Below are 27,938 nucleotides of genomic sequence, written 5' to 3' on the forward strand. Positions count from 1 at the left end.
AGATTAATTTTACTTAAAAGAATTAGAATGCCACCTGTTGGGTTACTAGCACAGATGAGATGTGAAATATATGCAGGAACAGACAGGTAGGCTGCATATGATGTTCTATTGGATTGATTCCGAAAGAGATTAAGTTAATTCCTTGGATCACCAGGAGGTACAGCGAGCTCTACTACAAACTCACGCAGTTTATGACGGACCAAGGCTGCTTCTGGCAGTAATTGTTTCGCTGCAGAAGAGTGGGCAACAGCTTGTGCCCATACTGTGGGGAGCTGGATGATGCAGAGCATGTGATGTTCCACTGCCATATTTGGGAGGAAATGCGGAGGGACTATGCTCAGTTGCGCCTCTTGATGCCTGAGAACATTATTTTGAGAATGATCAGACATGAAACATCATCTCCTGCCTTGTGAGCAAAATTATCTGTCGCAAAGCTTTAGGGGTGTAGGTTGGTGTACTGCTCATACATGGAGTTGGTGGCAGTCTGCACTTGCGAGTTGTTGTTCATTCGGTAAAGAGGCGTGAGGGACTTCTTAAGGTTTGTGCTTACCCACGCCTTCTGTGGGCCCATTACTCTGACCCGCAGTGACAGCAGCATGTCCTGAGTAATGCCTTCATGGCAGGTACTGGGGCATGTTGTTTTTAGGGGGTGGTTTTTTAGTGTCCCCGCTTAGTGAGTTTTTGGCAGGAAACCTCACACACCCAGTAGTATGGGCTGGATGTCTGAAAGCAAATTTTCATCCTCTCACGGAAAGAAAAAAAATGATATAGAGTCCAGTTTGTTCTTATTTATTATAATATTAGTTCTCATGCTGTAGAATAGATAGATTAATTATTGACTAAATCTACAATCCATTTTTCCAGAGGTATATTTTTCTTTTGCCACTACTTTTACCTGTTGAAGATTTAACTTATGTCCTACATAAGCACATTCCAAAAATCCACAATGCAATTTTACATTTAATCTTTTGAAATGAAAAATGGTGAGGAGTTTTTATCATGAATAATCAAAAAAGTTATAGGTCAGTAAGATACAATTATATTCACTAGGTTTTTTTGATTAGTATCCAAACATCACAGAAGATGAAAAAGAAATATGATATTGTATTCAATGGGTTTTAGAACAAAATGCAAGAAGCTCTTGAAAAACAAATCAAAGTAAGGATTCACTTTCTAAATAATTATTTGGAAATATTATCTTGTAGAATATCCAGAAGGTCTTTTCAGAGCTTTTATTCAGTTGCTTTGTCAGCGCAATCAATCATAGGTAACATTTTATTTATCAATTTAATGTCATCATCAACTGAAAATTATGCTAAAGAACTTAACATAAATTAATTGTATAGATCATGCAAATAACTGTTTATCCAGCTATATACACATCATATTACATAAAATACGAAACAAAACCAAAAAAACCACAAACAGAAAATATATAACATTATTGAACAATTATCATACGCAATTATAAACAGTCTCAGAAGAGAATGTTACTCGAGTACCTTAAAAAAATCAATAATGCTACTTGTATAAGAAAAATACACACAATCATAATTATAATACTCTACCAAATTCCACACTGTGAAATCCAAAATACAAGTAAGATGCGTGTAAGAGTAAATTGCAGGAACATCACTTTATATTTGCACTTTAAAAATTATCTTATAGAAGCAGTACCCAAATATAAAGAAATAAATCATAACATAAAGATACTGCCCATAAAAGTCACATATTAAGCATAGTTAAACAGCATAAAATTTAGACATTACAACTGGGAAAGATAAAGTATTAAACAAACATGACAGAGATTAAATATACTTCTAGATAATGTAATAAATATTAACTAATGGTCTCAAAGTAGTCCTCAATGGTATAAACAACATGTCTTAAAAACACCACTCTGAAATGAGTGATTTACTTACTTTTCTTTTTTAAATAAATGTTGGAATATTCTATTTATTGTTAAAAACTATTTATTTTCAGATAAACTTTGTTTGTTCCAGCCCAAATGATTAAATTTATGTTTCCTTCTATAAATGTAAAAGTTTGCTCAATTTCAAAATTTTATTTATATTTATAAGTTTTTATATATTAGTATTTTATATTTCATTAGTAAATCCGTAAACATGAGTTAAAAGTATCTCACTGAAAACAAAAAAGCTATATAAAAACAATAAATTTATAGTAATTTCAGCGATGATTAATTCTTACCAAAAGTTTTAATAATCTGTAAAAGAACTAAACTTACTTGAGATGCATCTTGTTCATAATCATGTATATGAGTTGCTTGCTGTAATGTAAGACGTTGTAACTCCACACTATCCCTAAATAACTGTCTTCTTGCTGTTGTCATATCAAGTATTTCTCTTACATTGACTATATCACCTTCATAACATACTTCCAGTTCTCTACCCAATGCATCTTTAACGGGCATAGCTAATATATCAGATAATTTTTCTCCTTCACGTACTAATGCTGTTTCCACAAGGTCTGTAAAAATAATCATTGATAATTACTAAGAATGTCAGGACAACTTAGTAAGATAAGAATAATTATTTATAAACAATAATTCTTTTGTTAGTAATCACTTCATTAGTTGATTAATTTTTCCATTCTTTTTATTCTAGAGTAATATTTTGTCAATATATTTGTTACTTTTTGTTACTTCTAATAAAAAGTAACTCAGTTAAAGAATGTTTCATCAAGTTTATAGCTAGCAATTGTGCAACCATAATTAAGTAACTCACAGAATTCTGAGAAGAACTGACCTCTATATGGGAAGATACCCTCCGCCAACCCCCTCTGTCAATAGCCCTTATGGGCTTTGAGGTCTGTAGGAACAACCATATAAAAAAAACAAAAATCGGGCTAAACCACAGAGCATGATTCTGCAAAAAGAGGTGCCAACTATTTTAGAATGCTGATGAATTAATGTTGATGAAATAATGATGAAAATTGAGAATACTGATGAATGACTAATATACAGGGTTCAAAAACTGACACAACCTTATGGAAGAATGTTTCCTTCTTTTGTTGCATTTTAATTTGAGAAAAATTGAGGAATAATGGATAACACAATGTAGCAGAGAAGATTATTGTCTCCCAATACATTAGATGTGCCAGTTATGACCAGGCCCAGAATGCCTTCACAGAAGAGTATGGTGTGGATGCACCAAACAAGTTCACCATCAAGTGGCTCTACGAAAAATTCTAAGAGACAGGGAATGTGACAGATGCAGCCAAAAGTGGTCGACAAAAAGTGCTAACACCAGAAAAGTTTATCAACGTGCAAGCTGCATATTCTATTAGTCCCAAGAAGTTTGCGCGACACCTATCTAGCCTGTCTGGTCTCTCCATTGGTAGTGCCCACACGTCATTGCACAAGTGTTTAAAGATGCACCCATACAGAATTTGAATTTTTCACTAGTGTTTCTCTGCAGACACTGGAAAACGTGTAGCTTTTTGTCAGTGGTTCATGTCATCTGTAACTTCCCCAACGGAGAAGAACTTGATGACTGGTTTTGGTCTGATGAGGCATGGTTCCATCTTGATCGATATGTGAATGCACAGAATTGATACATTTGATGTATGGAAAATCCACATCAGCTGCACAGACAAAAATTGAGTATTTGGTGTGCAATGCCACGTACGTAGAATGTTCATGATATTCTTTCATGGTACAGTGAACAGTGAGCTCTACATACAGATGGTGTAATAATTTGTAAGTACTACACTTGTAGATCAGCTAGAGTACATGTGGTTTTAGCAGGATAATGTTGCGGTCCAAATACACTATGACTTTCTTGGATCACTGTTTTTATGGACAAGTGATTTTGAAGGGGTTGTGACCCCCTCAGTCTCCTGATTTATCCCCCTCCTGACTTTTTCTTGTGGGGATATTCTAAGGATGCTGCTTACAAAACTCATCCTCACATTATTTCTGAATGGCAGAGCGAAATTGAACGATGTGTCGTTGCAATTTCTCAATAAATGTTACACGTTTAAGAGTGTGGAACATTGCATTCAATTATGTGAATGGGTGCATAATGAAGGCCACTTTCAACTACTATTGCAAATTACTCATTTTCCCGTAAGGTTGTGTCACTTTTTGAACACTCTTCTATATTGACAAAGAACATATGCTTATCACATAAACACATATAATTGACAGATAACAACACTTATAATGTCAGTTATTGAAATTCTAGTACAACCCCTTTTAAATAATTGGTCAATATTACCAATTATTACATTAGTAATATATTTCTGTTATTATCATGGCTGACCTCTATGGCAAATGAAAAATATCTTTCTCTTTCATCTGGTAGGTTGTATGTTCAAATCCCTGACAGGCTTAGCATTTTTCATATGTTGCAAAATTAATTTCTCATCACAAAAAAAAATATGGAGAGTAGCATGCATATTACAGGAGCAGATAAATAAGTAAAAAAATTATTATAGTACATATATATGGAAATTTCAAGGAGTAAAATATTTATTAAAATTAGGTGTAAACAGCATTAACCAGCAGGAAATGGAAAATGCACCACTTCAGTTGTGTAACGACAGAAATAAATTTGTTGAAAGTTATCAAACTTGACTACAATACAATACTATCTTATAAGATGAAAGTTATACAAACTTTACCTATGTCTAAGCTCGTTTCTGCTTATGTTACTTCAGACTGCTACTGCAAGAATTAAATGTTATGGTGCTACTGGAAGTGGAACTAAATTGAGTTTTGAAAGTTTTTTGTTTTTTATGATGTATTTGAGGAGTATGTTTGATTTAATTATGTTTGTTCATTTAGAATATTATGTACATTTTGTAACAAACATGTTTTTGGTAACATTTCAAATCAAAGTTATTCACCCTAACATAGGGTGAATTTAGCTTAAAAACAAATATAATTTTTTTTTATAACTGTCATCAATAATAATACATGTATTACAATAACACATGTATAATAATACAATCAGAAGTAATGTATACTGTTGTCAGGCTGATAAATTTTCAGTTTTTCAAACATGGTACATTATGAATATCAATATTAAACTAATAATTTTTTAATAAAAAAAAAATTGCAGAATACATAAATAATATATATTCAGTATTAAAAATACTGATGTTATATACCCACCCACTCTTTTCTATTTTATGTTAAACTTTTAATACTAATATAACGAATATTTTTTGTTTCGTCCACCTCAATCATTTTAATGTCGAAATAAGAAACTCCTGGTGTATCATCCTCTTCTACTTTAGTATTAAAATTAAAAAAAAAAAACATAAGTAAAAATAAATAATGTACATCAACAACTGACCACTTAACTGCAAACTACTCCGTTTAAAGGCTTCTTATATAAAATAAAAATAATAATATACTCCTGAAATTATTTTACAGAACAAAATCACAAATAAAAGGGTGTTTTAAATTAAGTTCTTAATAAATTAATATTATTTTATAAATATAAAATATCTAAAATGTATTTCATAAATCTTGTCTGATACATGATTCAGTGAGACTGAGAGAAAAAAAATCTGAAAGAGTAATTGAAAAATAGGAGTACAGTTTCAAAAATTAAATAACAGAAGTCTTACTTGAGTTAAAGTATGAGGAAAATCAAGCAACTTAAGGAAAATAAACCATAAGAACATGTAGTATATTTGTAAAAAAAATTCCAGGTAAAAATTATAGAGCTAGAAACTTTGTAAGAGAAAATGTAACAGAAAATTACATGTGAATGTTAATAGATAGATAAAAAACAAATTGGTATTAAATAACTGTAAAAGTAAGAAATTAAATAAGTATTTTAAATAAGTTTACAACAACTAGATACAAACATATATATATATGTAATTAAAAATTACTAACCAATATCAACTTGACTCTCTTGGAGTTCAAGTAGGGTACAGTGGGCAGAATCTAATGACTCTACGTTTGTACACATTACAAGATTTTCATAAACTTCACTAGTCATCTGAAAATACTAAAATAAAGACAATTAATACATACACGAGTAAACATTTATATCTGAATCATAAATAAATAATATTTAAACATACTATATATATAGTATTTAAACATAAATAGTTTGTTTAGTAAATGGTATTTAAATATTTACAAAAGTCTCCTTAAGTTAATGTGTTAAGTTATTTTCTAACTCTTCACTCCAGTATAACAATTTACTGCAAATTAAATTTCAATCTTAAAGAAATTAATAAATGATGGAATCTTGTAATTATATTTTATTTCAGATTAAGAAATAAATGAACATTATCCATTAAAATTATACAACTCTGAAAGAGTGATACACAAGAGCTTGGTTAAAAGAATTAAATGTCGGTTATTAGAACCAGAAGTCTTGTTTTATAGTATTTTGTGGATCAGGTTTTACTCAATAGGCACTTCAGCTATTAGGCTTATTGTGCAGCCATCAGATAGGAGACAAGAATCTCTTGTTTGGTTCATTAGTAATCCCACCTATAGGATCATATCAAATACTACTGGTTCTGTTATCCTCAGTGTGTACCTATTGGGGGTACCTAAAATTGAGAAGAAGGAAGTAAGGTTAAGGAAAAGAGTTAGATAATAACAAAGGATGATCCCAAAAATAACTAGTACAGGATGAAAGAAACAATGCAATCTAGAGGAAAGTTTAAGCTATCCTCCAGGCAGTGAAAACTCTATCCATTTACAATCTCTTCTGATCAGAGCATTTTTACTCAGATGTCAGCACCACATTAATATCATTGATTTTGCATTGTTAATCTTTTAATTAATATTTATAAATGATTTATGATTTGATAAAAACTGTTTTTCATCAAAAATTAAAAGACCACCAACTGAGAATAAAAACAGGATTCTTGAAGGAACAGCATTACCAGTGATAATGTGTAATGTGGAAGTATTTAATTGACAAACATTTTTTTGCTAGACTTCTTCTAGAGATAAATAACTTGGGTACAAAATTAATTGCTTTTTAAATATTCAATAGTTAAAAAGAATAAATATATTTATTTAGTAAGAAGCTTTAGTTAATAAGCAATTTAGTTTAAGTAGTACATAAAGAACATTAAAAATAAATATATCAACATACTTCAGTAACGAGACGAAAAAATCTAGCGGAAGTAATTAATACATTTCTTCTTCTTTCAAGCCTTGTAGCAAAACTACGACAAACAAAATCCATGAAGTCTCGTTGAGATTTTAAATCTTCAGGTAATGTAACACCATTCTGAGCTAATGTATCTATTTTATGTAACAATTCTGCATAATGCCCATATGTCTCCTATAAAAAAAAGTGTATGAAACTATTGACAGTTATTTATACCAAAATAACAATAATTAAATAAACAATTACTATTATGGATAATTTAATTAAAATATTATTACTATAATATTGAGTAATGTACCCTGCACTGTAGTTCTAATGTTTCATGATCGCTTCGTAGTTCTTCGGCAGAAGCAATATCATAACCAACTTCTTGTTGAGCATTCAGCATAGATTCTCCTGGCCCCAATATCCAGTCTGTGACTCTTCTAACACCATCTTCTAAGACATGCACCTCCTGTTAAAAATACGTGTAATTCATAAACAAAACAATTAATTTAAAAAATAAAGAGTATGATGATAAAAGTTATCGTAATGAAAGAATAATAATAAATGTATAGTAAATCTCTCCCTAATCAACCTAGATCTATCTTCCTTTTATTTTTAACTACTGAATGCATTATTAAACTCAAAAATGTTTTAACTGAACTGTATCACAAATTATTTAACCATATATAAATAATGTTAATAATTAAATCTATTTTTACCATTATGGTGAAACAGTATAAAACAACATCTATAAATATTTTTTTATACATATTATCCTATCTCTGATGTCATCTGGCTTTCAGTCTGCTCAATGTTGCAGTTTTCATAATTTTCAGTAAATACATAAATTATAATAATTTCTGTTTCTCTTGATCTTGAAACAATTTTATTAAATGCATAACATAATTTAGTCAAGATTAGGAAAATACTTTATTAAAAATAACGTAAATGTATTTAAGGTCTAATAAACCTATTTAAGATCCAAAGCACACCCCTTTGAAAACCTGTTGAACAAAACAATTTTAAATGAAATGGCTTAAAAAGTAAATTTAGAAATCTAGGAAGCAGGCAGCATGAGATTAACTTTGTTTTTCACATAAATACAAGATGAATATATCCTATCAAGTGGTTGTAAATTTTGAAGATTTTTCAGTGATTGTAATAGTAACGAAAAGTCTATATTCAATTATATTTCCTTTAGCTCAGCACAAAAGGGTTAAGCGCAGAACGTATTAATGAACAAGAAATATAAAATAACATGTAATGAATGAAATTATATGTAAATAGGAGAAATTAACAGGCGATTTAAAACAGAATACAACAAGGCATATAAAAATAAAAACATTAGATCTAAGAAGGCAGAACATTTAATAAAAAATAAACATACAATAACCAGTACATATGGATATGTTTTGAAATACTTTAAAAATAATAATAATTATTAGAAGATACATCTTGAAAAATATAAAACCTACAGATATAGATATAAAAATACATCATAATATATATATGTTAAGTTTACAGATAAATCACTGAAGGACATTTTATACAGAGTGATTCCTGAAGAATGTGACAAACTTTCAGGACATATTCTACTGTTGAAAATAAAGAAAAAAGTTAATATAAACAAAGGTTTGAAAACACTTCATTCGTGAGTATTGGTTGGTGAAAGAGTTTGCCCTGATTTCTGTGCTTTCAGTAAAAGTAGCAGATTTTAATTAGGTATTAAACAAAACAAATTATTCTGTACTGAAGATGATGATAATAATTGAACTCGTAAAGCCATGTTCCCCTCCACAACTAAGCTTTTATAAAGTGATAAAATGTAGACTGCTACATACTCATATGAGTTTTAATAATTTCACATGCTAAAAAAAATCTAAAATTTGGATAAAGAAATAGAATAAATCTAAGTAAAATCTGAGTATGTTTTTCCTGAAAAACATAAAAATAAAGGAAAAATTAAGAACAGCTGGAATTCATCATATTTAATTGATATATTAGATAATAAGAGGTTCTTTAAAAATAAAAAATATTTTTGATAAAATTATTACAAAAAAAGACAACAGCAAAAAACAAGAAAATTAGAAAATTTATGCTTTCTAGTAATTAAAAATTTAATCTCTTTTCATCATTACCAAACAGAAAACAACACTGTTTAATAAGATTTCAGCATTTAATTTTTTCCAAAACAAAAAACCTACCCAAAAATTAAGGAAAGGAACAATGATTAGCTTGATAGTTGAACACCAGGGAGTACTTCTTGCTTGACTGACTGGGAGCAACAGGATAATGAACCTAACTTGGAATCTCTAGCAGCAAAGTGATCACCATGAAAAATTTATTAAAAAAACTGAGAGTATTGAGAATATAAAAATTTTTTAATTGCTAGAAAAAACATCAGATATTTTAATATTCTTACTCAAAATTTTAAGTTACACATTCAGTGGAAATAAATGAAAAAAATATAATTTACTCATTAAAAACAAATTAAGGCTGATTAAAGTCAAAGTAAATTATAATTTATTAAGAGATGATCATAAATAATTTTATATCATATAACTAAAAAGTTTATTGAAATTATGTGTGGTTTTTAAAACCAAATAAAACGTTAATGTACCTTCGCATCAACAATTCTCTTCTGTACGTCTTCCCACGCTTCTTGAACAAGAACTAACTTTCCTTCTATTATTTCTAAAAGCCGTTCGACTTTCTCTTTAGTATCAAGAGTATCTTGAGGTGTCATAGTTCCTCTACTTAGACCAACATCTTTTTCAACACGTTCTAACAGTCTTTCTCCTGGACAAAGCAGAAATAGATTTCTTTAAAAACTAAATAAACTATAAAAATATAAATTGTAAATGGTTAATCTAACCCTAATTTTTAAAAATTTAATTCTAAAACAATGACAATGAATGCTTAACTTCAAGAAAAAGAGTGATAAAAATGTTAATTAGATTTAAACTTAAATAAACACATTATGATATAAAAACCAGAATATTAACAAATAGGCCACCTAATTGAAGAGACGTAAGTATGTTATTAATCCTTATCATCTGATACAAAATAAAAATAAAATTTTTAATTAATTACAGTTTATTTTTAGAACCGAATCAGATTTAAAAATGTATTAAATAGTGAAATATGTAACGGCGTATGTTGATTTTTTAATATTCATCGGTAACACAATCTTGCAACAAAATTTGGGTTGTGGAATGTTTTCTAACTTTTGTATAATTGATTCCTAAGTATTTTTTAGCATTGAATCCACAAATAACAACCTTCATTTTTTCCATCATGTCAGGATTTATCGCAAATTTCAAAATTTGTAAAAATTGAAAAATTGTGAAAAATGTGATTTACAAAATAGACATAAACTTTTTTTTAATAATAAACTAATATAACAGATTCACGTTTTTGGCTTATACTACGCATTCTCATAGCTAAACAATTGATTGGTCTGATGAGGAGGGCGGAGGGGGTTGAAGATGACGAGACAGTGGAAGAGCTTGGCCGACAGGTTGTGACAAGACTTAACAAGATGTAACACGTCTATTGGCAGCTATCCATGTTACTCATGCACTGTGCAACTACTGTCAGTGCTGTTTCAACCATCAGTCTGTGTAAATTGAATTTTTTTTCATCCTCCATGATCAAACATGTTTTTGTCGGTGGAAAGTATATTTTCAGGCCATAAAGCAAAGTTTCCGTTTTCAAAATGACTTCAAGAGGCTGCAAAAATTCTGCAGATTCTTTTTGTTATATTTGTGGTGAGTTAATGGTCGAAAGGCAAAAAAGAAATATAATAAGTTTCTTTCAACAAGTGTACCTCACGTATTTCAGAGTGAGGATCAAATTTTTTCAATTTTTCAACTTTTTACACATTTTGAAATATGTGATTTACAAAAACTTCTGACATAATGGGAAGAAATGAAGGTTACTTTCAAATTCAACGCTAAAAATTACATAAGAATCAATTATCAAAAACTAAAAAACACTATCACTGCTGGCTTGTGTAAATTGTGACTTTTTAAATTGGTGCCAAATTAAATACAAAAATTATTTATTCTTAACTTGGAGTTAACTTCAAAAATTGAAATTTACAAATGAATAGTAAAAGTACAACATTCACAGTTACTTTTAAGTAATTTTTTGAATTAGCAAAAAAAAAATGATTCTTTATGAAAAAGACCATTCAGAAAAAATGCAAAAAATGAGGAATTTTTCATCTTCATTTTATAATGTTTATAAAAAATAATGTACCATATATCATAGGCAAGATACATTATTAAATAACTACTATGAAGCATTGTGCTAGAAATGTTTGGGATATAGAAATATGTATTATTTTGTTATCTCTAGCTTTCAACCTATTTCTTCAAAGTTTCAAGAGAAAATATTTTGAATGTCAGAACAACTTAAGACTACACATAATTGTCCAGAATTATAATATTATAATATTCCAGAATTAAGAAATGACAAAAATATAAAAGATATCTTAAATTGTTTACATGACCATAAGGTTTTATTCAGAAAAATTTTTCATTGATGTAATCTGGAAGAAACTTACAGTGGGACCATCAGAGGAACTTCCTCTAGAAAACAAAAAACAGAAAGATTGATGCATTTGTGTAAAGATTAAAAGTACAGTAAATTCACATATATACAGGTCAAATTGAGAACCCTCTTTTTTTTAAATCAGTTAAATGCATTTTAATTATAGAGTGCAGATTTCTATAAAAGACTAGTTTGTTTTATAAAAAGCATAAAATACCTGGTAATAATAAATATCAAATGACTCATTTTTAAAAGACTGTAATTCTTTCTTCTGTAATATTTTTGGAACTAATTAGAAGCACCTTGTTCAGTGGTAACTCCACAATCACTAATTAGTTCTGAAATGTTATTTAATAGAAAGTATTCCATTATTTTGAAAATGAGTCTTTTCATATTTAAAGAGGATGTTATTATTTGCCCTTTACGAATAAGGGATATTAATCTTACACATGGACACTTAATGAATCAAACTGATATACCCATTTATGCTTGCTGCGACTGCCAACTAACGACACACCACATAATTGTGGGTTGTGTGAGTTCTATGGCATTGTGACGTAAATTTAAATCAGGAACTAACACCGAAATATTTTAGGAAACAATACGATGATGCTATCCAATATCTTGTTGTTTCTTAAGACTGTGCATCTGTTTTCAACTATTTAATAATTATTGAAATGTGTTTTCTTTTGTAATATCGTATTATATTTGTTCTGGACGACGATTATTCAAAAGCGTTGTTGCCCTTCCAAAAAAAAAAATTAAATGATATCACACTTTTTATATTTTTATTTATCCACGTATGAACATAATGAATTAATGAAAAGAAAGTTTTGTTGTCTGAAAGTCAATAAAAAAAGACAATATCTAAGGAGTAAGAAAAATCCACCGATTAAAAGTGAGATTATGTATGACAAAATACTTTTAAATAAACAGTTGCAATATTTATAAAATTATAATTTTAGGAGCACTGGAGACAAGTGATTTCAAATTAGATTAAAGTAAAATTCCAAAAATAAAATTGTCTTTTTTTATTTTTATTTTATCTTCTTTTAATGCAAACTCTTCTTAAAGTAAAAACTGTAAGTAGAAAATATAATTTCAGTTTTGCTATATATAAAAACATTTGCTTGAAGTTATTTAAACAGATTTAATGATAGAAAAAAACATTATTACAACTAAATTCACATTAATAAAAAAGGACTTTCATATTTATTAGAAATTATCTTTCTTATTTTTTAATGAGTAGAAATTTAACATTACAGATAATATTTTATTATATATTTTAATTAATAGTTGTAGTAATTACACAACACATTGAGTTATGATATTCCAAAACTGGTATTTCAAAAGAGCTTCAGTACCAAGGTATCTTGTACTTTCGACTAAATAGTGAAGAATATCTCAAAAAAGGATGTTAGAATTATAAAAGTGGAACTTTAAAAAAAAATGTATGTACATATCACTAACAGTTGTAAGAAGAAAAGACTCTTCAGCCATACTCACCTGCTTGCAATACTCTATTGGCAAGCTCTTTTGTATCAGTAAACAGACAAGAACTTTCAGCTAATGTTTCCTCAGCAGTACTTAGCCTTATACCTTGTTTAGGTCCACTAACTCTTTGGCGAACACGTTCCAGTTCTGATACACCACGTTCTGCTCCTTTTAAAAAATCTTCTACTTGCTAAAATAAACAAAATAAGATCATAAATTAATAAATTCAAAAAATTATAATTCAATTACTTTTACAAATAATTTATTCAAAGTCTACTTTTATCAGTTACAGAATTTTTTTCTTCCTGCATTAGACTTAAGGCAGGAAAGATTACTTAATATCCGCAATACAACTCATTAAATAATAAAAATTAAAATATATCAAAAAAATTTTAAATGAACAAATTTAAAAAGGAATACTGTATTAGTAATCCTTTTTTTACTTATTTATCTAGTAATATTCATTTTATTCAAAGTGTATATTTATATAGGGGAACACTGAATAACTTTGAAAAAGAATAATAACAGATGTACTTCTGTTAGGATTGATAAAAACATAATAATTATTATTTGACAAAGTGTAGAAAACTCAGCTGACATGCACAGTAGGGATGGATCACTAGATCAGCAGACTCTTTGTTTAATGTCCTGCCACTATCCTCCTGTACTATGTCCTGTACACTATCCTCTCCATTAAACCAATGCCATTACTAACACTATTTCAATTTTATGATTTTATGCTTTCTAAACATTTAAGAATAATAATTAATTAGTAACAACTATTCACTGATAGTTTTCTGCATGTTAGTATATTTGTAAATTAATATAATTATGGTATTGATATAAAAATTAAAATATTTACTTTCTGAACCGTTTAAGACAATCAATAATAATTGTTAAAGGTAATATTAAGGTAGGTAATCCTGAATGCCAGATTACAGAAAGTGAAAACATACTTGGCTTGTTCAGAAGGAGCTGACAATAATAAATAATCAACGCTTTGACATCTATCTCAATGTGAAAATGTATGTACAACTGCAGAGTACTAATCACCACCAGTTCTTATCAGCTGGACAAGTCATGAGGTAGCAAGAAGGTGCTTAAACTGTTGTACCTGATGCTTAATGCACAGGTACAGCATCCCTATTTCTTAATTGAAAATATTAGTCACATTACATTATGAAATAATTTTACTGATGGTTTTTTAACTGTAGTATGAATTGTTTTCAGTACTACGCATTATATATTCTGCATAAGGGTCTAAAAGTTGTTCTTGGTCATAATCTTATAATAATTTTACCAATGTACATTAGTGATAAATATCTATTTCACTGATACCTGCAGTTATTGGCAATTATTATGTAGTATTTATAGTTTAGTTACATTTAGAATGAATTTCTTACAGCAGGCAAACTCATGACATCTCAGAAAGATGTGAAGTATCAACATACTTGTCATCACCTGCATTTGTATGTTGTTGTGTACGAGTATAGTATATATATATATATATATATATATATATATATATATATATAAAATACATATAAAAACACAATGCACACATGCACACACACAAGCACACACTCTCACACTACATATACACATATATTGGAAAATAAGAAAATTATTATTACGTATTATTATAATTTTAGTAATAATTATATGTACAATTTAGGAAATTTTTTGTCACAAAGTTATAACCTAAACTGGATTTTGTCATAAAATTTTTGAAAATGTATCAAAAATGTAAATAGAATGCTAAGCAAACAGACCACCCAAACACTATTTGCTGCTATCACTACTACTACATTACATTCTACTAACTGCTTTAAAAGGAACACAACTTTCCACTTTAAATAATAAGTAATACGATTATTAATTATAAAAAACTCATATACAAATGATCACAATTTATAAAATGTATTCAAATTCATAAAAAAAAGATACATGTTAATTTTAATAAAACTATATACAAAACATTAAAATGTTACTTACAATACGATTCTGTATCCATAAATCATGATCATAAACCCATGTACCACCAAGCTCTTCTGGTAACTGAGATGTATCTACATATTTACTAAGTCTTCCAAATGGTATATGAATTGGCTGAAAAAAGGTAAAAAAAAATATATAATATTTGAGATTTAATAAGTTAAATAATTCAGTTAAAGTTAAAAGAAATATTTTAGTTTTGATTTACAAAAATGTTATACTTTTTATTCTTTACACTTTGCAATAAAAAAGATTCACTTTGTACAGCAATTAGAAAAAATGTAAAAAATAATTCCAACAGAAAATAAGTAATATAAAAATTAGTGAATAATTAATACGTAAACAAACAATTACTATGTTGTTTTTTTTTAGTTACAACATTTTATTTGAAAATTCCAAGATTTATGTAGTAAGCCTAAAATATGATTTTTTCTTTATATAGGATTGTTATTTTTTCATATCACACATTAATGATTAAATTTTAAGATAAACTTTCCAAGACATGACTATCATGGAGCAACGATCAATCAATTTTTTTACACAGCCTTATTTCATTAGTTTCTTGCTATTAGATGCAAAAATTGCTGCTATAGATATAATAATGCATCAAGAAACTCTGATGCTTCATTGAAATCAAGTAAACAATCACATTTAATCTTACAATTAATTCTATAATAAAACAAGATAAGTCAGCAGAATTTCCGTTTTAACAATATTACTGATGTTTGTAATCAGTTCTTCTCTAAACCATAGTAAAGAGGAAAGGTTCACAAATGATAATACAAAATACAAAAATGTTTTATGAATATTTGTAACTTATCATAACAATTGGAGAAACTGATAAATTAGGTAATGTTTACTTTATTGTAATTATATGGTAAGGGAAGGTAAGCTGGAAAATTTTCCACCTAAATTTTGTTAATTTTTATTCCAACTTGTTAGATGCAGAAGATCAGTTAAAAAAATGATTTATTAAAAATAATTCAAATATTTACTATTCAAAGAATAAAAAAATATTTTAATACAAACCTCGCCATCTTTATGAATACGAGCACATGTATCAACACGTTGTTTATCCCAGAATGCATCGGGTCTTAATACTATGAATGAGATCAGTGATGAGCCCAGGATATATGAGACTTGTCTTGTAATCAGTCTCACGAGACGCCACGAACTGCGTTGACCATCCACAACCACAGTCACACCTTGCCGGCGACTCTCCGCACTAACACAAGCAGTGTTTGGCTATCACACACATACACAATACAACCATACTGTACTGTATTGGTAAATTAATTAAGAATTTTTCTTCAAACTCAACTCATATTATCATTTAATATAAAGCCATGTAAAAAAAGTACAGTAATCATTAAATTTTTTTGTTATTCCAAATAAAAGAATCTCAATTAAATTCTCAACAGATTAATATTTAGATTTAAAAATTAAAAATATGTTTTTGGTAGACTTAAATAATTTTACTTTATAAAATCTTTTTACGTAGTATCCAAATCAAATACAACTATAAGCAAATCTTTGTATCATATAATCCACTAATCCAGTCAATTGGCTCAGTAAATTTACAATAATAACAAATGTAAGTGTTGGGATGCTGTTTTGTTTTTCTTTTCATTAACTTCATTTATAAATGGGATAATGAAAACTGGGGATTTTAAAAATTAAATTAGGCTTTTTCGAGCACAAAGGTTCTGTAAAATAATGTTAAATGGTTTAACAAATCAAACAATGATCACATAATTCCAAAAATATTACTTGAAAAACAGTATATTTTAGTAAAAAATATGAAATTAAATGCAATTTTTATTTTTACAAAAACAGATTAAATTACAGATTCAAGTATTCCCACAATTATCAAATGAATTATGTTCTAAAAAATTATTACAAAAATTAAAACATCACTTAAATATGAATTTGAAGGTTAACTTCAGATGCTATGTAATGATATTCACAACTTAAAGCAGTATTTTTCAACCTGGGGGTCACGTTGATATGAAAGGGAGCTGTTAAATTAGCCTACAACTTTACACGTAAACAATAATGAAATCATTTTATGAGAAAAAATCATTTATTATAAACGTTTTACTTAAATTTAAAAGTACACATATAAAGAAAAGAAAAAATGAATGAGATAGTTGCGTTTTTCATTTAAATCTATGTTAGAAACACAGAAGCAAATTGTTTTCAAGTGATAAAAGACGATTCCTATATATATTTAGTTTTTAGCGCAACTATGTACAAAAAACTCTTTTCACAGAGGTATGACGTGGTGAAAGGGCTTAATATTTTCAATGCTTCCGTGAATTAATTCCCATATTTATTTTGACGAGCAAGCCATAATATATTTAAATCTTCAGATGTGAAGTGTAGTTGTAAAGTTATATCAGCAGACATTTCGATGAGGTGCTCTTGAATCTCAACTGGTAACTTAGCACCTGTAGAAATGTTTCACTAAATGGTTTTGGTGAGTGGATTAAGTGATTCAAGTGAGTGGAAACATATCAAAATCTTTGCTTTGAAGGTGAATAGTCGAGATATCAAACTTCTTAATGAAAGTATGAACTTAGTCTGTCATTAATAAAATATTTTTATCACATCCTTGTAAATTCACATTCAAGTTAATTACATGCAAAAATACATCTTTTAAGTAAGCCAACAGCAATATATACTCATTATTCTGTAAAAACATTGATAATGGCATTTGTTTATCCTGGCAAAATATTAATTATTCATCTCACAATTCCAATAACTGGGTTAACACTTTTCCCCATGATAACAACCTCACATCTGTACGGAAAAGATTTTTTTCTTTTTGAAAATTTCATCACATAGTTTAGCAAAATGTTTATTCTGTAATAGTTGACTTTTAATAAAATTAACCATTTTTACATATTTACAAAGAATTTGTTTGAGATTTTCTGGCATATTTTTTATGGCAAGAAAATGTCTGTGAAGGAAGGGGTGCATCCATTTCACCGTTGGTATGAGACGAACTTATTTAAAATTTTTTCAAAAATTCATTGTTCTTTCCTGTTATCGCCTTTGCATCATCACTACATACTGCAATAAATTTTGTCCATTGTATGTTATAGTTGTAAGTAGCTTTATAAAAAACATCAAAAAGACATTGAACTGTTGCGTGAACAGGTATTGATTTGCTAAACAACATACTTTTTTTGATTGATTTGTCCCGATTGCATTCATATCTCACAAAACAGAAAAACTGAAAAATGTTTACCACATCTGTTGATTCATCAAATTGAATACTAAAAAATTCACTTGAACTCATTTGCAGAATTATCTGGTCGTGAACATCAGTGGCCATGTCACTCATCAATTCGCCTTGATACTGTGGAATTTATTTCAATTTTTTTGCTTCTTCCATGCCTATTAAAACACTGATCATATATATAAATTGTAGCAGGCAATATGAAGTTTTCTTATGGTGCTTGGACAGCTTAGCTATTCTTAATGCTATGACATAAGATGCTTCCAGTGTACTTTTATCTATATGGCTTGATTTACAAATAGAAGCTTCTTCATTTTCCAAAGTATGTAATTACCTTTCAAAAAATTCCAAGGGTTAGCTTTTATGATCTAGATGTTTAGTTTCCAAGTGATTAATTTTGATGGCTTCATGCTTTCATTGCAGAGGACTTGAAAGCAAAGAACATACTGTGGCTTTCCATTCAATGAGGCAAACCATAATTTAAGTACTGTCATTGTAAAATCTTGTGTTTTACTAGTTGATTCACTGGATATAGATGGCTTGCTTTGTTTTTTCACAAATTTATCCATTTTGCAATAAGAATTTAATTTAAAAAAAAAACTATTTCACCATTTGACCACATACTAAAAAGCATAAACTTCAATTATTATTATTTTCAGTGAAACTATGCTTTTAAAAACTTAAATAAAGGCAACAGATGCATGCTTCGCATTCAAAACTAAACTGATATTCTGCAATCCCTTACATCTTTTTTATATTGCTAAGATCATGATGTGTTCAAATGTATCATATGCATGTTTGAACATGAAACGTGACACTCTCACAACAATATTATGCAAGCAGACCAAATTACAAGGAGCATGTACACATCAAGTAGGAACCTGTAAAATGGTCATGTTTGTAAACTTCATATATGCATGTACAAATCTGAAACCTGTCGCTATCAACGCAGCTAAATAGTCTTAACAAGTTTTATTGAGTCCTGGGTGTGGGGGGGGGGGTTACGAAAATTCATTATACGTCTTTTTTACTTTTGGGGGTTGGTGGAGCTAAAAAGATTGATAATCACTGTCCTACATAATAGTTCTTTGATTCTGGATTGGTAAATGTGTTTTAAATATGTTTATTTTTTATTTCTTATAATAGCCTTGGTTTTCCATGTAGTTATATTATATTATGTTTATTCATGCATGATTAAGTCTTCTGTATTGACCAAGAATACCTCTTTAACATTTGCCTAGAATTTCTTTAATCTCATATCATTACATCACAGATTATATAAATTATGAAATACAACTCTTTGGTTTATGACTTAATTTTATTCACTAATAACAAATCTGTAATATTTGTACATATATTTTTTTACATTTATATTTTTATAAATATTTATTTATTTATATTTTTTTGTACATATATTTTATTTAGGATTAGGTAGCACATGGAAAACACACTCAAATTTGAATACGTTGTTTGTTTAGATAAAAATAGAATTTGAATCAAGGATATACATGTCAGTTCAAATTATTATTAGAGTCTTTTACTAGAAGAAATATTTCCAACTTCCTAGAATAAATTTCTCAAAGGGGGACTACTGAAATTATTGTTAAAATTCAATTTCTTGATAACCGTTTAATAACTATGTTTATTAAATGTATAAAAGAATTTAATTTTTATGGGCCACAAGTTGAAAAATCTATTTTTCTCAGAAATTACACTTTTGCTTCTCCATCAACCAGCTTACTTCAATATGACTGGTCTACACTTTGAAAGAAGTTCAGTATAAATAGAATCCGATAGTAATAGACTGTGTATATCTCTAGTATCAATTATGAGTCTGCACATTTAGTAACATGTTTATTATTCCTAAGTGTCAAGTGTCTAAGTGTAAATTGAACCATTTGACAAGTATGTAGATTTATTAAATCTTCAATCTCTTAAACTAAGCATACCATATATTACAGAAATACTTCAACTGGCAAAGCATTATAAAATTATATTTAATATTTATTTTCATATAAACTCATATTTGTTTAGAGATTGGTTACTAAATAAGATTCTATTAATTCTGTTTTTTGTTCAATTCTCAGGTTTTGCATGAAATCACCTAAAATTGAACAGTTTTGTAATTATATAATAGTGACTTATTTATTTTTGTTTTTGAGTAAACAGAATCTATGTTCAGTGCACAATTACATTATGGTAGATGTAATATGATTTAAATGAACTTGATGCCATCCAAACGTACTGGCTCAAGTTCATTAATACATCTAACTTAAAGAATCCAACAATTTAAAATAATTTTTAATAGACTATTTTTACTTTCTTTCTTTCTTTTTCCTGTTTAGCCTCCGGTAACTACCGTTTAGATAATTCTTCAGAGGATGATATGTAATGAGTGTAAATGAAGTGTAGTCTTGTACATTCTCAGTTCGACCATTCCTGAGAAGTGTGGTTAATTGAAACCCAACCACCAAAGAACACCGGTATCCACGATCTAGTATTCAAATCCGTGTAAAAATAACTGGCTTTACTAGGACTTGAACGCTGTAACTCTCGACTTCCAAATCAGCTGATTTGGGAAGACGCGTTAACCGCTAGACCAACCCGATGGGTTAGACTATTTTTACTTAAGCTCAAACAAAGTGCCATATTTAAAATGTTAGGCTTGAGTTGTCTACCTATCACAAAATCTCTTTAAACATCATGAATAAAACAAAAATTTATTCTAATATTGATAATAAACAAAGAAAATATTTTGTGCAGTTTCTGTAGCATTCTACAACCACAATGATGTTAAATAACTTCTTTTGCATATTTTAAAACTTTTTTGTACTTGGATAATTGCACATGTATAAAACATTGCATACAACAAAGCAAATATGAATCAATATAGCAGTGCAATTAAAATTTTTAAACACTAATGACATCACTACAATCTTTGCTTTCTATTCTAAATTTTCTAAAATAAAAAAAAAGTTAAAAATTGATGTCAATTCATAAGATGTTGAGCTGATTAAATATGTTAAAATTACAGTAATCTGTTTGTGTAATTAGTCTGATGAAATGATGTTTACATTTTTAAAATGATAAAAATCACAACCAACTTGGTAAACAACTGAAAACATGATTTCATAAGGTCTTTTCAAGAGTACAATTCAGTTTCTTCCGTCCTTATTGTATGGCAAGTAGCACTGTTTTTAATAGTATTAGAAGTGGTTGGAAAATTTTTGGTACTCTAACACTTTGGGACCAGTGTCATAAATAAGAGCACCATTTGTAATATCACTGATGAAGATACTGAACTATCATCTCAAAAAGATCTTATGCTTGCATATTTCCATTTATTAATATTACCTTATAACTGATTAACATACACTCAAATTCATTTTTGCATATATCTTTTTACCTTATGAACATGGCAGGATTAAACTGTAATTGCATACATCAAAACCATGCAAATCAAGGGACAATTATGTATACTGTTCATTATATACGAATAAGTAACACAATTTATGCCATGAGTCATTCAATTATACACAATTCAAGGTTTCCTATTATTAAAATTAAAATTCTAATGTATTTTTTCTGAAAAAATAATAATTTCCCATGAAAATATATTTAGAGACCCCTATAAAACTAAATCTGGCAAATCTTTGGTTTATTTGCCATAATGTGTATGGTTTATTATACTACAAACTAATAATGAATATGATTATAAAATGTCTGCAAGAAATGCCAATAAAAAGAAATATGACAGTAATTAATTATTGTTTATAAATTGCATTATTAACTATTATGAAGAATCAATAAAATTATACATCACACAATTGTTTAAATTAGCATATGTAATGATTACAAAAACAAAGTGTAGATTTTTACAGCATAATTCCACCTCTTCATTAGAAAAAAAAATCATTGAATATTTAACAAAATAAAATTATTTATATTATACTGAGTAGTAAATGGTAATTAACAGTTCAGGAAAATAACAGTGTGCACAGTATTTTATTGTTAATTATTAAGAATGATAAATTCTGATGAGTAAGCAGATGATATTGTATAGGATGCAGCATGCTTGGTTATTGAAAAGTTGTTTTTTTTTTTAGTTTTTTTTGCTATTTGAGCATATAAATAAAGTATGGAATCAGTTACAGGAAGAACACAAATTAAAACAAAAAAGAAGTATTGTTCTATTCCCATTACTTTATAATTTATTCACAGATGTTGTTAAAAGAAAATAAAAGAAGTATTCAACCAATAGTAAGATGAATATTCTGAAAGCAAGTTGAAAATGTTGTCACCACCTCATGAAACTGTATTCATATCTAAAATTTATTTTGATGAGAATAAAATTTTTTACAAGACTAAACTTGTGGATGTATAACTAAAAGCGGTAACATATTTCTAAAATACATGTAAACAAACTGAACCAATGGAAATAAATAAAAATTAATTTTAAAAAGTAAAATGATTAGGAGATAACATTAATCTTTCAAACCTGTACAGTTATATGGTTCTGTATGCATTCTGTATCATTTGAAACAGAATCTGTATCATTTGATTCTTTAGAATCAGCTGGAATGTAAAATTATATCTAAGAATAAAATTCCAAATTCCAAATAAACATTTAATAAACCAGTTTCCTTCTGTTTCAGATCAACTGAAATAAGTTTTGTTTAATTAATTAGTTAAAGTATTGGGGGATAGTTTATTTGGAAACTGCATCCTGTTGAAAAAAAGTGATCAAAAGCAGTAACATTTAGTGCCAAAAAAAAGTTATGCCTCCCCCAGTAATTTACTGTAAGATTAAGTAATGCACTACATTCCTCAATCTCTTCTTTTTCATTATTAGTTCTATGGTTGTAGATCTGACTCTACTAGTTTAACCATGTTGAGGATGCCAGGATCTGAGAAACCAATGTAAGAACATCGTATTGGCTCCATAAAGTTCTTACATCCTAATATTCCCTTAATTCTAATATTCCTAATATTCCCTTTTGTGCAAAAATACACCCTTGTGCAGTATGAGGAAACTATTTTTCTCCTTACCTGTGATAAAAATAAAAGTTTTGTACTCAAATTTGGAAATTAGAAAAACATTTTTAACGAATAGTTGGTTTTTGCATATCTTAATGGAATAAAATTAATAGAAACGATAAGATTGAGAGTCCTAAATGTCACTTATTATATTTCATAATCAAAATTCTTAGTAGACAGATAGTATTCAGCGTTTCATTGTACTTATTTTCTATTCGTATATAAAAAAAAAGTCTAATGAAAAGATCAATTCATTATTTAAAAAAAAAAAATAGTTGTATTTAAATTATTATTTTTTATTAAACATACCTCATTATAGAAAGATAATATCTAAGGCAAGCATCTAAGTGTTCAGTATTATAGGAGGTTGTTGTGGCTACTGTCGTTTCTACTGGAACAGGTACTAATATAAGAGGTCTCTTTTCTTTATCTCTGCTACCCGGCATGATTGCTGCTCTTGACTGCAGTGCTCCCAATACACTTACAGCATCCATCCTATAACATAACAATAAATTGATAATCAATAAATAATCAAGAAGTACTACCTGTTATATACTTCAACTATTACATAATGGTGTTTCTATATTGAAAACAATTAATTAAACTTCTTATGTTCTTTCCTTTTTCTGTTTCCCTCCGGAACCACCTTAAGGTATTACTTCAGAGAATGAATGAGGATGATATGTATGAAAGTGAATGAACTGTAGTCCGGTACAGTCTCAGGTCAACCATTCCTGAGAAGTGTGATTAATTGAAACCCAACCACCAAAGAACACCGGTATCCATGATTTAGTATTCAAATCTATATAAAAGTAACTGGCTTTATTAGGATTTGAACCTTAGTACGCTTGACTTTGAAATCAGCTGATTTGCAATGATGAGTTAACCTATAGACCAGCCCAGTGGGCTAAACTTCTTATGTTAATAGAAGAAATTGATATACAGTAGGTATGGTAATTTCTGGTATAGGTTGGATATTTTTACTCATTATTAAACTATTTTCATTTACCTCAGTGAATTGCATGATAATATGTATAAATAATATAGAAACTTTCAGTCACATTTTAATTTAATGAAATCAAACATAAATAAAGAAATACATCCACACTTTAAAAATAAATAAATAATTCTATTCTAATACACTTAACAAGTAAAACAAGTATGACAAGTATGTCATACTTATAAATGAATTGAAATATGTATAAAAACATATTTCAATTCATTTATAAAGTAACATTAATTTTCTTACAAAAATCAGCTGTTAGTCAGGGGTGTATTCATAAATTTTTAGAAACCATTACATTTGATTTTGTATTATAGAAGACCACAAGAATATGGTCCACTGTCACAGGTGGCTGGCTGCATGACAGTCTTATGAATAATGCACATTCATTTCAATGTTTACATTGATAAGAAACAAACCTTAATTTTTTCATGTCAAATGTTTAATTTTTTCATTGTGAATTAGATTTTTAGCTTTATTATCAGATTAGTTTTAAATTAGAATTAGTTTTTTATTAGATTTTTATTGTTTGTCTACTTTTAAAATTTTTAGTGTTACTGTTTGCCTATGTAAGTTTTGGCAACACAGTGTCCTTCATCATACATCATCTAAAGAAGTAATAATGTCTTTCAGAAAGAAATATGATAACTAGGAATGATTAATGTTAAAATGTTGGCAAGAGTTTTAAGTTAAAATAAATTTTACGTGAAAGGACAATTTTTATTTGTCTTAAAAGCAGAACTGGAATGGAGTTCAGACCCCTCTGTTACTTTAACCCCTGCTGTTAGCACAACATAAATTATAAATTCAATTTTTAACTATTACTTAAAAATTTCTAAATTTTTAAGATAATAATTATTAAAAAATTTCTGTATATTTTTCTTATTACAATATTTTTTCTCCCATTCAGATCTATTCTAAGAAAGAAAATATCAAAAAGTATCCCCTACTTACTATTAAAAATTGTTGAAGACTTCAAAGTAATTTCAAAAAATAATATTCTAATCAAAAGAAAAGCTGCAAGATTTTGTATATTAAAAGACTCCTTTACTGTGTCAATTATCATATGAATCTACCTTCAAGTAATTGTAAACAATTATTTATATAGGTTACCCATTAATTAAACTTCTTGAAATAGATTTACCAGATTTGAAACATTATATTATTAAGACAAAAATCTAACTAAAACTGAATACTGGCTGTAATGATAATATTTCATCAAATGAATATTATTACATGTGATTGTTGGGTGTCACAACCTAACTATTGTAGGTTACCTGAAATACAAGTTTGGAAGAAACTACCAACAGAATGTTCTTGAAAATGGCTCAGCCATTACAAAAAAATAATTCATCCCTTACTAAATTTAATATGGTAAATGTCAAATGAATTGGCCTCCTTCAATGCCTTCTTAACAGAGCTAAATACTCTTGGAGATCATCATTACACTTCTTAAGTGCAAGTTATATACTGTCCTAGATGTAATGCATCACTATGTTTATTACAAGAACTGATTGAAGAATGAACATCATTACTTTCATTGAAAATTATCTTGAATGATGCTTTTTGTTACTCATGTATTTCACAAATACTGCAAACGTAACAAAAACTGGTACAGTTAGTGTAAAGCAATGCAGTTGAGTACCTCTATTATTTGGGGAAGGTAATTCATTTTGACACTAAAATAAAAATGCCAATAATAATATCAACAATAATAATAAATTCAACTCTGACAAATGGTCCTAGTTTAGAAACAAACTCTCTAAATGTGAATGTAGATTAGGTGCCATTATAATAGTTGAAGGTAACTTGTAACTTTGTGATAAGTAACTCTTGAAAACAACACAGCCATTCTCAAGAATGGCAATCATCCCATGGTGGGTTTACAAGATAATTTAATAATAAATTAGTTTTCTGTTGCCCTTTTCGCTAGTCATTATATACTATTGAAATTACACTGTTAAGCACAAACTGAGTAAATTGGATTACGCTAAATTGAGTGTCTACGTTGCTACGCTCTTGGAAATGCAGGTGATATTTGACTCTGACACCTTTATTCTGTTCATCGTACAGATTGGATAAATATTGAACAAAATATTTTCAGAGAAAAAAACCCTGATCAGTGGTTGTTGTACATTACCCACAAGTTACAACAAGAAGAAATATTGAGCTAAAAGATATAAGACAAGAAATTAATGTACGCCATTTATTTTTTAAACAATATATTCATGTAAAAAAAAAATATCTGAAAGATAATAATTAAATACTGAAATATTTGCAATATCTTCCAATACTAATAAAAACATTTATAAACTCGGCATGTTGCTATGATATTAGAAGGATTAGAAATATTCTAAAAAAAAAATTAAACTTTTGATGAAGTTAGATTTTAGGCTCCCTGAAGGTATGAACAGATTTTTTTAAAATTAAACCAGAACTGTACCACTAGTAGCTGATACAGAGTTCCTTAAAAATTAAAAGCTTGTTCAAAGATTCTTCTGAATAATACTTCAAGAAAGTACCTTTTAAATAATGTTTAAACAATCTTTTTAAACCAAATCAATAGAAAGAGATAATCTATTCAAGCAGTTGCAATTCATTTTAACAATGAAAAGATATTCAAAAAAATATAATTTTAATTTATAATCAAAAAAGATAAAGCATAAGAAAATGTAGTTAAAAATGAACTGTAACATTATGTTAAATAATAAAGCCTAACATTACTTAAAATTATACAAGAGACTTGGATAACTAATTACAATGAACCAACTAATATTAAACAGGTTTTACTTTGGGGAGATTATTATATTACTATGTTCTTCTTTCTCTTCATTTCCTCCTCTTTCCCTTTCTATCCCGCTAAAAACTCTATTACTTCTATGATTGTGCAACTTGTTGCTTATTCATTCAACTAACCTCCAGGCAACAGGATTATTAACAGCCATAACAACCGGCAACAATGATGACAACAACAAGAAACTAGAAGCTACAAAGTTATTCAAAGTTTTAAACATGATCAGAACGAATCGATGAACTCTTCATTCCATAATAATCTTAAATGACTAATGAACATATATTTGCACTTAAATCATTTCTATCTTTGGTAAAGAAAATCCAATTTGAATAAATGGAGGACTATAAATATTCTTTAATCTAAATAAATAAAAGATGCAAAAAAGTAATAAATAATTTAATATTTACCAGAAAATAAATCTATTTTTGGTTCATCTCTTATCTCTTAGTTATAAATAATTTGTTACAAAAATATGCTTGACCTTGATTTTCAAATGATATATGAGTAATTAGTGTCTTAGCAGTAATAAAAACCTTGAAACTATAAAAATAAATAATTTCAAACATCTAAAGAATCTATTTATTAGCATTTAAAAAAAAATAATAATATATCAGTCATTCATTCTATTTGCAGTAAAAAGGTTATTTATTACTTTATTCATGTAATAACTACAGCTAATGACCAAATACAATCACCTTTAGTAATTTTTTT

The 27,938-nt window shown here is 28.2% G+C and overlaps 1 protein-coding gene across 1 annotated transcript in view; it reads right to left on the reverse strand.

The window, feature by feature from the left end:
- The window catches only part of zormin, a 513,722-nt gene extending 489,797 nt beyond the window's left edge, over window positions 1–23,925 (reverse strand). The window contains exons 1-9 of the mRNA XM_075372750.1: window positions 23,740–23,925; window positions 16,179–16,374; window positions 15,150–15,263; window positions 13,167–13,344; window positions 9,724–9,902; window positions 7,417–7,572; window positions 7,101–7,292; window positions 5,876–5,990; window positions 2,249–2,490 (exon numbers count right to left, since the gene is read on the reverse strand). Coding sequence (XP_075228865.1) covers window positions 2,249–2,490; window positions 5,876–5,990; window positions 7,101–7,292; window positions 7,417–7,572; window positions 9,724–9,902; window positions 13,167–13,344; window positions 15,150–15,263; window positions 16,179–16,374; window positions 23,740–23,924 — 1,557 coding nt within the window. The 5' untranslated portion in view covers window position 23,925. The remainder of the gene's footprint in view (window positions 1–2,248; window positions 2,491–5,875; window positions 5,991–7,100; window positions 7,293–7,416; window positions 7,573–9,723; window positions 9,903–13,166; window positions 13,345–15,149; window positions 15,264–16,178; window positions 16,375–23,739) is intronic.
- Between the last annotated feature and the right edge of the window lie 4,013 nt (window positions 23,926–27,938).

The sequence above is a fragment of the Lycorma delicatula genome, chromosome 8 (assembly GCF_047948215.1).
Source record: "Lycorma delicatula isolate Av1 chromosome 8, ASM4794821v1, whole genome shotgun sequence".
Lineage (NCBI taxonomy): Eukaryota > Metazoa > Arthropoda > Insecta > Hemiptera > Fulgoridae > Lycorma > Lycorma delicatula.